This window comes from Xyrauchen texanus, chromosome 38 (assembly GCF_025860055.1).
Source record: "Xyrauchen texanus isolate HMW12.3.18 chromosome 38, RBS_HiC_50CHRs, whole genome shotgun sequence".
NCBI classification, from domain to species: domain Eukaryota; kingdom Metazoa; phylum Chordata; class Actinopteri; order Cypriniformes; family Catostomidae; genus Xyrauchen; species Xyrauchen texanus.
Genome location: NC_068313.1, coordinates 2,611,134 through 2,623,902, shown reverse-complemented (window position 1 = coordinate 2,623,902; position 12,769 = coordinate 2,611,134). Strand labels below are relative to the sequence as shown.

General features: G+C 40.2%; 1 protein-coding gene across 1 annotated transcript in view; it reads left to right on the top strand.

Moving 5' to 3' along the window:
• The window catches only part of LOC127631784 (tyrosine-protein kinase receptor UFO-like), a 62,443-nt gene that overhangs the window by 16,500 nt on the left and 33,174 nt on the right, over positions 1 to 12,769 (top strand). Inside the window, exons 5-6 of the mRNA XM_052110123.1 lie at positions 5,438 to 5,518; positions 7,993 to 8,108. Coding sequence (XP_051966083.1) covers positions 5,438 to 5,518; positions 7,993 to 8,108 — 197 coding nt within the window. The remainder of the gene's footprint in view (positions 1 to 5,437; positions 5,519 to 7,992; positions 8,109 to 12,769) is intronic.

Here is a 12,769-nt window from a genome sequence, read left to right as displayed (position 1 = left end):
TTCTTGGTTCTCGTTAACACTTTGGCTCCTGCATTTTGCCATTGAAGTTTATTTATTGAACTTACTGGACATCCTCCCAGTAGTGCATTACAATAATCTAGTCTTGAGTTCATGAATGCATTTATTAATTAATTTTTCAGCATCAGCAACAGAGAGCATGTGTCATGATTTAGCAATATTTCATAGGTGGAAGAATGCCCAGCCTGCTGCTCTGCAGGTGTCTGCTAGGGAGGTGACGTTGGCCAGTGCCCACGAGGATGCCACACTTCTTGTCGAGTGTGCTCGAACCCGCAAGGGCACGGCCTGGGTCTTCCGCCGAAATGAGGCGGGAGCCAGGCGAACTGAGTTGCGTAGCCGAGTCGGATGGTCCTGGCCAACCAGCGCGACGGTTGACATACTGGACAGGGCTTTGCTGCAGGGGGGAGCAGGTAATAGCACATCGGGAGGCAGAAGAGCGTCCCGAGGCTTGGGTACTGAGAAAAGACTCAAAGCACTTACCTTGCTTCGTGCACCCTGCAGGGGATGTGTTAGAGACTGAGGAAGAGGTCCTAGAGAGGAGTCTTCAGAACTAATCAGCGCTGGCCTGCCGGGGCTGAGCAGTTGCTGGTCCAGAGGCGAGAGAGCTGTGTCTGGGGAGCCGGGACTGTACAGTTTTGGGGCCGGTGTGCCGTGAGAACGGCGGGCACCGGCTGGATGACCTAGGGTGTGAGGAAATCGCTCTTTATTGAGAATGTGGGTGCCGCAGCCTGAAGGTGGTGCGGCAAATGAAACAAGGATTCTCCTCCCGGCCCTCCACTGTGGGTGGGTACCAGCTCCGGAGCGAACGTCTGACTGCCTGGGTCGCCCATCTCAGGAGCGCTTCGGAGCTTTCCTGGTCCTGGAAGGGGTCCTGGAGACGGGGGGTGTATGCCGCCTGCAAGGTGTTCGACGCTGGGACTGAGAGCTGGGCCCGGGTTGAGGTGGATCTACCTGTTGTATAGCCGCAGGGGGATGCCCTCGGCGAGCAGGCGGGGCATGCTGGTTTGGTGGCACCACGGCAAGATTCTGCTTCTTCACCACTGAAAACTGCTGGGCGACGGTGTCACTGAAGAGGCCAAGACAGGGGCACTGAGAAAGTGTGCCTTGTCAACATCGCGCAAATCGACCATGTTCAGACAGAGGTGACGCTCCTGGACCACGAGGGTGGCCATCGCCCACCCGAGTGCCTGCGCTGTGACCTTCGTGGCTCTGAGAGCGAGGTCGGTGGCAGAGCGCAGTTCCTCCAGCACGTTGGGGTCGGAACTACCCAGGTGCAGATCTTTGAGTGACTTGGCGAACTTGCAGGAGAGCCATGGCATAGCCGTGAGGGGGAGACGGAGGTTTCCAGTACAGCCTCGCGCTCACAGCGGCCTGGGATAGCATAGCGGACATCTGCGCGTCAGCCTCAGACTGGACGAGCAGACCCGAATGTGGCAGCCCAGACGAGTTATCAGCATCAGACGCCGCTGTGATGCTCTCATCATCCAATTCCGGGGGCTCAAGGGAGAATGCCGACTGGCCGCGAGGCGAGCCGCACTCATCCCGTGCTCGGATGGAAGCAAGTAAGCGTGCCGGGGGCGGGTGGTTCGCAGGGATTTATCCGGCGAAACCGAGCCCGTCGTTATCCCCATATTGCCTTCATTGCCAGCCGGGTCGTCTTCAATCCCGTGGGAAGAAGGAACGACGCGGGGGCGGCTGAAGTGGCGTTCTCTCGTGAGAAAAGACCGCAATGTTCTTGCACTGAGAACACGAACCATTCATAAAACGCTGCCTGCGTGTGATCGTAGTCCAGGCACGCGAGGCAGCTTTTATGACCGTCAGAAGTGGAGAGAAATCAACCACATCCAGGAAATACACAGAGGCGGAAAGACATCTTTAAAAAGACGCGTTCTGAAATGGACATTCAACGTCTGCTGTGTATTGCTCATTTATGAGTGGGAACTCAAACTCCTTTAAAGGAAATAAACTCTTTTCAGGAGGAGAAAGACTCTTTCAGGCAATGAAAGTGCTGTCGAAGCGCCCAGGGGCGTGGACTGCTCAGCATGCAGAGAGAGAGAACGCCAGCTGGAAACGCGCCGTAGATCCAATAGCAGTGCTTCTTGCCAACAGAGGTGAGTGGAACAGTGGTGAACTCAGCTTTGCTGTTGCACAACCGATCGGCTCCGAAGAAAAATTTTGACTGACACTCGCTGCCCCGCTTCCCTTTATACCCGTATGTCCGAGGCGGGGCATGCAAATTCTGTCTTTGAACTTGACATTGGCCTTTTCTCAAGTTCAGAGGTACATTTGGCGTCCCAGGAAGACCCCTTGTGTCACTTCATTCGACACAACATCGAGTGAGTGACAGAAGGGGAACACCTAGTTAACTGTAGTGTTAAACATTCACTATAGTTACTTGTTTTGGACTACAAATAATACACTGTAATAATAATTACAAATTAGGAGTAAAATCCATATTTTCCTTCAATCCAGAATATTTCATAGCATTTAGCTTGTATATCCAAAAAGTCTCTCTTTGATTAATGGTCAATACGTTAAGAGTAGATTGATTACTGTTGTGCATTAATTTAAAATGTTTAGCCATAGGTTACCTTCATTACCCCTCCTAATGGCATATTTACATGTATGTTCAGCCAGATGGTCTTGCAATCGTCTTTTTGTTCTACCAATATAGAAAACCTTACAATATGGACATTACAACCTGTAGATAAAATGAGTAGTTTTACAGTTAATGAAGTATTTGATAGAATAAATATTATGTGTTTTTCTTTCTAGAAAAGGATTTCTTTATACTAAATGATCACAGTGATTGCACTGATGACATTTATAACAACCCTGTAGGGTTATCTCCTAACCAATGCTTTTCACGAGTGGTTGGTATGTAACTGTACTAATCTGTCACCTAAAGTAGTGCTTTTCTTAAAACTTATCATTGGAAGGTCTGGGAATGTATCTCTCAAAACATCATCTCTCTGTATAATGTCTGAAGTTTTTCAGATAATCCGTTTGACTTTTTCAGCAATAGTGCTATATTGTGTAACAAAATAAATGTTATTTGATGTTTTGGATTTCATTTTCCTTTTTAACAAATCTGTCCGTGTCATATTTTCACACGTGTTGTAGTTTTTGGATAGTTTTGAACTTATACCCTCTGTTTAAAATGTGTTTTTCTAAGTCCTTAGATTTATCCTCAAAATCTTGCTCTTTGTCACAAATCCTTCACAGTCTTTAAAATTGTCCAAAAGGTGTGTTTTGTATCAATTTAGGAGGATGAAAATTCTTAGCATGAAGAACCGTATTTCTATCAGTAGGTTTCCTAAATATTGATGTATGTAAAAAGCCATCTTTATCTTTACTGATTTCAAGTTCCAAAAAAATGATCCTTTCCTTATTGTACTCTAGGGATAGTTTAACATTTGAGGTGCTGTGACAGTTGGTTGCATAAGTCCAATTTTATTTCTGATTATTTTTATTTTATCAGTAAAAAAATGTAAGAAGTCATTACTATTGTGCTGGGATAGAATATCTGGTTCAACCTATGCTTTATTCCTAACCAATTTAGCCACAGTACTGGATAAACACCTAGGATTGTTGTGGTTATTTTCTATACAGACACTATCCTTCCATACGCTGCAAAATACCTTGAAGTAATTTTGTATTCTTCCACTTGCACTCCATTTTCTGAGCTGCTCTCTTGAGAGCATGAATGTGATAGGTGCAGGGTTTTTTCTTTAATTTTATTTAATCAAAGGGGAGCGGCACTATCAAGAATGCTAGAGAAGACTGTATTTATATTTTCTGTTATTACATCAAGTTCTTCTAGACTTTCTGCCTTACTCAGTAAGTGAGACAATTCTGGAAGATTATTAGTGAAGCTATCTTTAGTGGTCGAAAGAAGCTAGCATGCGTAAAAAGATAGTGTCATGTAGATTGAGGGACATTAGCTGATCGCAGCAAACAAGAGATGAGATAATGATCTGAGATGTCATCGGTCTGTGGTAGAATTTCTATGATATCAAAATCAACTCCATACAAGAGAGTCTACCATATGATTATGTCAATGAGTTGGTCCTGCCACATTTTGTCTGACTCCAAGAGAGTTGAGAATATCGATAAATGCTTATCTTTGTGTGTCATATTTATTATCTATGTGAATGTTGAAGTCACCAAAAATTAAAGCTCTATCTACAGTAACTACTAGATCTGATAGAAAATTAGCAAATTCACCAAGGAAATCAGAATACGGCCCAGGTGATCTATATACTGTAGCAAGATTTTATATCTGATTAAGCATTATTAGTTCAAAAGACTTAAACTTTCTTTTTTTAAAAAAAGGTTCATGTTTATAACAATAACTTGGGGGAATATATTCCTTTAAACTAATATATTAATCTGGTTTAAGCCAGGTTTCAGTCAAGCAGAGCACATCTAAACTGTGATCTGTAATAATTTAATTTACAATCGGTGCTTTGGTTGAAAGAGATCTAATGTTTAGCACCCTTACCTGCAATATGATATTTATCTTACATATTTTTTTTCGAAGTTTGACATTAATAAAAAATGTCCTAAATTATTTAGTGAGGGGTTTGTGTTTGGTAGTTCAGAGAACAGACACAGTCTCTATATAATATCTAGGTGATACAGTCTCTATTTGTTGTAGTTTATGTGACCTGTGTGATGTCTCATGGCAGCAAGCAGACGTTTGGATTAATCAGTTTGTCTGCTTCCTGACCTGGGCCCCAGTTAGTCTAATACTATCTCTATTAAGACTATGAGCCAAATTACTAGAGAGTGGCACCTTCCCTGGAGGATTGGAGTCTTTCTCTCTTTAGCGGTTCAGGTCTACACCAAAAACTTTTCCAAACAGGATCTACTGGCTTTTCTTTCTCACTGACCTCCACTAGCATTCAGATACGTGTCTCTAACTCATTAACCTTCTCTATCTGACTAATTCCTTACATTTGTCACATGTACAGTATATCCCTCAATGCTGACAATGCAATTGTTTGTTGTTGTTATGGTTGTTCTTGAGCGGCGAGGGTTTGAGATCAATGTGGAACAATGTGGTTCCTGATCAGCAGAGGTTTGAAATTGATGCAATAATCTGTGTAAAATACATTGGAGAAAACAAATGCACACAGTCAAGATGCGAGATGTGTACAAGCGAAAAAAAAAAAAGAGAAAACGGGTGCACACAGTAAAATACACATAGTTGAAACTGTAAAAACGTGGAAAAACCCGAAGCATGTAGTAAAATGACAAAGGATAAAACAATGAATATACAAGAAGAATAAGCAATGCTAAGCAGGGTAGCAAGCTACAAACACAGACTTGTGTGGTGTGCCAACAGCAACCGGAACAGGAAGTCAGCAGGAAATGTTTTTGGATGTTTTGCTAATGGTTTTTCTTTCCTTTGCAGGTTTGAATAAAACCAGCTCTTTCTCTTGTGAGGCTCACAATCGTAAAGGTGTGGCATCATCTGGCACAGGTGTTGTGACAGGTAAGTGTCACATCCTGAGGTGAGGCTTGTGTGTGCATGTTCAGTTCAGTTCAGTTTTAATAATTATCCCTTTGGGAAATTTCATTTGCACAAGAGTCACATTAAAACATCAAAACAGAAGTAAAAAAATTAAATAAACCAGATCAATTTTCAGGTCAAGAGCAATATGGATTTGTCAGGAAATACTTGTATATGGTTCATAAATTCTACAAAATAAAAAAAAAAAACGTCTTGTGTTGCTTCCTTAAGAAAGTGTGTGGACAAAAACATATTTTAGCTATAAAGGAAGAGTTCACTCGAAAATTAAAACTCTGTCATTATTTGCTCACTCATGACGAGATAAGAAGGAGCAATGCGGGAGGCGGCTGGAGTGGCGTTCCTTCTGAGAAAGGAAAGCCGCGACCGCAACGTTCCTATGGTCATGTTCTCACATTGAGAACATGAGCCATCCACAAACGCAGCCTCAGTGTGATCGCTGCCCAGATACACGAGACAGCGCCTGTGGCCATCAGGAGCGGAGAGCACTCTACCGCATCCAGGAACTAAACAGGGGCGGAAGGGCATCTTTATAAAGACATGTCATGAAAAGGACGATCAATGCCTGCTCTTTTAGAGAAATAAACACTTTTACTGCGCTGTTGAAGCGCCCAGGGGCAAAGCTGCACTGCCGTGCAGAGAAGGAGAAAGCCGCTGATATACGCCATAGATCCAACAGCAAATTCTGTCTGCCAATTTCTCATTGGCCATTTATCATAGATCAGAGATGCAAAAGGCTCTCAAGAGAGACCCTTAGTGTCACTTCTTCGACACAACGTCGCAGTGAGCGACAGACGGTGAACATATGAATATGTTGATAATGATAACTGCTTAAAAAAGGCAGCGAACAACGAACGTGCAGTATAATAGAATTAACATATTCAATTTAGACATGTTGTGGTGGAAATGAAGAAATACTTAGACTGGTTGCTGTTTTGTCTGGGCATACTGTGGCAGATGGCAGAGGCAAGAACAAAACTTACTGAACATGGGGGGAAGAAATTGAGCATTAAGTGATGTCTAGAAATGTCTTAGTTCGAAGGCACCATACTGAGTGATCTAAGTGGAGCGTTAGATCACGCTGGTGGAGCAATGAATCTCATCTGCTAGTTGATTAAGGAGGCATCAATAATAATAGCAGCCTTAGCTTCGTTTCCTGCAGGCCACAGTCAGTATTGAAAACATTATGCAGTTAACAGGCGTAAATGCGTAAAAACCACCGCTAATGTCACGATTCCCTTGTTGTCTGCCCTGGGTTTCACTTGTCATTGTTAAATGTACTACACTTCCCAGAATCCACCTGCCATCACCACTGCCATTTTGTTCATTGTTCTCACCTGTGTCTAATTCAGTCATCACTCCCTGGTTATTTAAGCCCTGCTTTTTGTTCACTCCTTGTCGTTCGTTGAATGTTGTCAAGCCTGATCTGTGTTTCCCTGCCTGAGTTCTTAGTTTATGTTTGTTTCCCCATCGAGGGTTTTTCCTTTGTATTTGTTTTGTATTTTGTTAATAATAAAGAAGCCTGCATTTAGATCCTCTCTCCTCGCTGCCTCATTCCTAACAGCTAAGCTGGTGAATAATGGATTTTTATTTACAGTTGCGAGATGTTATTCTACTCTCCTTACGGTTATTTAGAGGGGGCCGAGTTTGTAGATGTCGAACATTAATTTATATTTTCTGGATTAAATGCTGGAACATGCAAAGCAATCAGGATATATTGGCACACAAGCATACATATAAACTGGCGGCCAAAAGTTTGGAATAATGTACGGTTTTTGTTTCAGAAGGAAACCGGTACTTTAATTCACCAAAGTGGCATTCAACTGATCACAAAGTATAGTCAGGACATTACTGATGTTAACAGCACCATCACTATTTGAAAAAAGTCATTTTAGATCAAACCTAGACAGGCCCCATTTTCAGCAGCCATGACGCTATACATAATACATAATTATACCATGGTTACTGTAGTAAAACAATGCTTTTTGTTACCCTAGGGAATATCACCCTAATTAGATATATAACCATCAGGTGATATTATTGAATTCAATCAGAACTGATTGGAGAATTAATTATTACCATCCTGTTGTATATATACTGTATGTGTATATATATATATATATATTTTTTTTTTTCTTCAATAGCTTCAATGTAGTTAGCAACTTTTTATTAGTAGCGTGTTGTGTAGCTTGACGGTTTAACTTGAATAACTTGTTTAAGTTATGATTAGCTTTAGTTAGCTTGTAATTCATTGTATGGTAAAGACTAAAGAGATTCTTTAAAAATCATTTTATTGTGTTTAATGGAAGAAAAAAGTCTTTGGAGCAGCATTAGAATGAGAGTGAGTCAATGATGACAGAATTTGCAATGAATATATTCAATTTATGGACAATTCACATCAACTGAATAGTAAAATGAACTATTTTTTGTCTCTTCAGTCCTTCCTGCTGAGCCCCATGACATTAAAGCTGAAGACATCACAAATTCAAGTATACATCTTTCTTGGCAGACAGGCTTTGGAGGAATCTATCCCATTAGCCACTGCAAGGTTGAGGTACCTGGCAAAACAATCTTTCAATACAGAAAAGAATGAGTGCATACATTAATCTGTGTGTGTGTGTGTGTGTGTGTGTGTGTGTGTGTGTGTGTGTGTGTGTGTGTGTGTGTGTGTGTGTGTGTGTGAGAGAGAGAGTTTGTGTTGGTTTAATCATGTAAAGATCCATCAATTAACTTTGTAGCACCAGTGACACGTTTGATTTGTCCTACAAATGTGACTCAGAACACTTTTACCTGCTTACAAGTTCTGTTTAATCATTTGGTCGAGTATCACATTTCACACTTCGAGAGAGGCCCCTTATGCATCACATTTGAGGCCCTGTTCCCCCCATGTTCTGGGGCCCTGGTAGGAGACGAGCCTGTGTGTGTGTAGATGTGTGTTTATGTGTCACACACTCGCTAGTACACCACCCTAAAGAGCCTGTTTCTAATAAAAGCAGCTCTCGTGCCCGAGCTCTCACCCCTCCTCTGGTTCCCCAAACTCTAGAGGTAAATACATACGAGAAACCCGCCTGAAGGAACTGAATAAGTGGGAACAAAGAGAGAACTAGAGAAAATGAACAGAACTGAAACATAAGGAAAAGCACAAGAAACAACTGAAAGTGTATGCAGAATTTAAGAAGGGGTTTACTCCTCCCATTAATGGAATAGTTTCATCCAATAAATCAAGTCCTGTCCTTATTTACTCATCCTTTATATATTTACTTTCTGGTCTGATGTCTTTAAGGATAGACAGAGTTATATAGGTTAATAAACTGACCCACCATAGCAGAATTCAGCTGTTGTGTGAGTCAGTGACCACCAGCAGTCTTCAGTTAACTCTGTTTATTGACTTGACTCTGAATCACTGTGTGGTGACTCACATATAACCACTCACTTCAGAGAGAAGCCCTTCACTATAATCAGGAAGAACAGGTTCTTCATTGAGCTGTGAGTGTTATGACACATCCGCTCTTTCATACCAAAGCACTGACCCATTCATCACTTCATTCATTCAGTTATCACTCCATCACAATGCATTACAATAAACAGTCACATTATAATGCAGGAACTGAGCATTGATATTGCAGTGGTCGTGATCTCAGACTGATTGTATTGATCTTTGGCATTCACACATTGAAATGTTTTGTTGATGTTTGAAGACAATTAGTTTGATTTGAATTGTGATTTATTATGTCATTACGTGATGCGAAAGTTTATGCCTCTCATCCACACCCAAACTGTGTTTTCCTCCACTGAATACAGAGAATTTCAAAAATGCTGTCTTGCACTACATATCATCACTGTCCAATGAAAAACACGTATCTCCACTTTTGGCACGTTTGACTTTTTACCATATGACAGAATGCGCCAAATGACCCCTTCCTTCTGTTTGAATTGTGCATCGAAAAAGTTGTGAAATCAGGATTTTATCTATTTAACAAGTATCTCCATTGGCTTTGAGAAGTGTCCATCAAAACCATGTTTGTCCTGCCATTATGTTTTAGAACAAAAACTTCAAACATGTGACTGACCAAGATCATTACAATCAGTCCAAGACCACAAACATTGCAATAACAATAATGTAATGTGACTGTTTATTGTAATGCAGTGTGATGGAGTGATAACTGAAAGAATGAAGAGATGAATGGGTCAGCTCTGTGGAATGAAAGAGCAAATAGTAGCATGCATAAAAAGGGCAACATTCATCTAATACTTTCCAAATAGTCAGCATGTGAATTTACGTGTTATAAATGCTTAATTAATACACATATTCATACTTACCTTAATTATAATCATAAAATTCCACTTATACTCAATCCGGGTGGCGGAGGACAAATCTCAGTTGCCTCTTATCACATGGCTTGTTGAGTGTGTTACCGCGGAGACATAGCTCATGTGGAGACTTCACGCCATCCACCGCGGCATCCACGCACATCTCACCACGTGCCCCACCGAGAGCGAGAACCACATTATAGCGACCACGAGGAGGTTACCCCATGTGACCTTACCCTCCCTAGCAACAGGGCCAATTTGGTTGCTTAGGCGACTTGTCTGGATTCACTCAGCACGCCCTGGATTTGAACTCCAGGAGTGATAGTCAGCGTCAATAGTCATTGAGCTACCCAGGCACCCCTGAATAAGTGTTATTAAGCATTTATAACATGTAACAAAGTAATGTAAAATGGCTTACTATTTGGCAGCTATTACATGACAGTCTCACTTTTTCAATTATTTAAAACGCATTTGTAAATGACTTATTAATCATTAATAAACCCCTTTATTAACCCTTAACAGAGTAACAATTCATATAAAGAGTTACCCATATGTTTATAGATCATAAATGTCTTTGCCCCACCTCTTGTCACCCTGACATATTTACACTCTTTATAGTGTTTTGTATCATTTTAGATTTTTTTAGCAAGTTTTTCCCCAAATTCTCATTACTTTAATAAAACATTTTTTTTTATATAAATCTCATCGTCATTACCGTAATCCATTTATGAAAACATCCTGTCCAGACACAATGATTTGTTTAAAATATACAAATTAAATGCAACAAATGCTACTATGATGTTTACATACTTTACAAGTGAAATAATATTCAATTATTAGAGAACTGTGGGCAATATGTTTAATTGTAATGCAAATAATGCAACATGATCACCTGGGAAGTTGACAGATTGTTCCAGTACCCCAACATCGACCACATTCTACAAAGTTACTGACAAGCGCCATCTCCCATCAGGCATTTCAAATTTCAGAGTTCAAATGTGTTTCCCTTTTCCAGAGTGTGTGACTAATAGTGTGTTGCATTAGCAGTTTCAGAAACAAGCAAGTTATCGCGTGACGTGCACAATTCGGAGGTTCTATTTTTCCCTCTAAGATGACATTTTTACCCATCTGATGGGTATGGAGGGACGAGTTAAGAAAACATGCATTCCTCCTTTACAGAATTCCATCATTTACAGCTAAAAACAACTCTCTTATGGCGCCCCTCTGTGGACACAAGTATGACATTTCTTGGCAGTTTTTTGTGAGACTCTCCCTCATTGTAATTTCTTAGTTTAATTTGAGTTTTACTTCTGGCAAACACCTGTCTGCAAGCACTTGAATGATTTTGCATTATTGTAATCATTTACAGTCATGCCAGTAAGAGAGAGATCAGCCCCTCTTTCAAACTCCAGTCCCTCCTGTAGCTTTATACTCTCATTTCTAAACAGCTGAGAACAATTTGAAGCAGTATAACACCAGGTTGGTGGTTTGTGAAGTTTTCTGCTAGTGATTGATGTTATTGGCTGTTTGTTGTGCATCTTTGCTTCGACAGCATGTTCCTCCCGCTGCGTTCTGTGTGCTGTGTCTCCAGGTGGACATGAATGTTAATGACTCGGTGTGTGTTTGTGTGTGTGTGCTACATTACTGTGTTTTTGTTAATGCACACACATGTGTTTTAAACATATCTTATCACTGATTTCACTTCAAGACACATGCACAGAACCCTTTGGAAAGGAGAAGTGGAAGAAATTGCTTCTTCTTTGTACTAAATTGAAAGTGAACAACACACATATTCTCTCAAGTTATTTGTGGCCAGAGTGTCGGTGTTCAAGCACTAAAAACGAATTGTTTGCTCCTTGTTTTTCTTCTGATGCTGCAGGATGTCAGTTCAGTATACTAAACATGTAGAGAGATTTACACGATTTTCAGATTGATTACGACCTTTATTTAAACTATTCTGATATTGATCTTTAAAATCCCACGATTGGTTTTGTTATTTTTTGTTAAATAAATAACAATTGAACTACATATTTTGGGACCTGTAGTTTAATACATTTTCGCAACATACCAAGTTAGAAATGTATAATATAAAGCATTATTTGAGAGAGAATGTGAATAAATAATAAATCTGATCAAATTGTATCGAAATTGGAATTGAACTGAATCAAGTGCATGTGAATTGGAATCTGTATCGATATCCAACCCTAGTTTCCTCTGCTTCTTTTATCTGTGTGATTGTAAATACAGTAAACAAGTTGCATTGCATTAATATGAATGAATTTAGCACATTTCCTCTGGCACGTTTTTACTAGCAAGAGATTTTCTTAAGAATTCATTTAATTAATTTAAATTTTTGCAATTACTTTTTTTTTTTTCCAGTTTTTGTCACCATTTCTTTATTATAAACACTTCTCACAAGTTTGCTAGTAGTTTTGACAGTCAATAAAAAAATATGACAAAAGTGTAAAGATGCAAAAATGTCAAGAAGAACACGTAAAAATATACATATAACTTACATAAATCATTAAAATACTGTAAATGTTAAAATAATTGATTTACAACTTAATTTAAAATTATATTGTACTCACTAAAACACACAAGTAGCAGAGAATTGGGCTATTCTCATGAAACCTGTCCAGAAAATGTCATGGACCACTTTTCCCAATATCTTAGCAGTTAAGAGCGTTTTCTACGAGTGATTCCCCAAACTGCACATAACATGAACGTGCGAGGACGCGCTTTAAGTGCTACTTCAGAGAGATGCTGTCTATAAACGTGAAGTGCTGAAATGTGACTGTATAGAGCTACTCGTCATTGCAACTTCATTATATTTAACCATGACTTTCAAAACATTTGCAATTTACCTCACTGGAAATATTTGCAAATATTTTCTTTAATGTACAA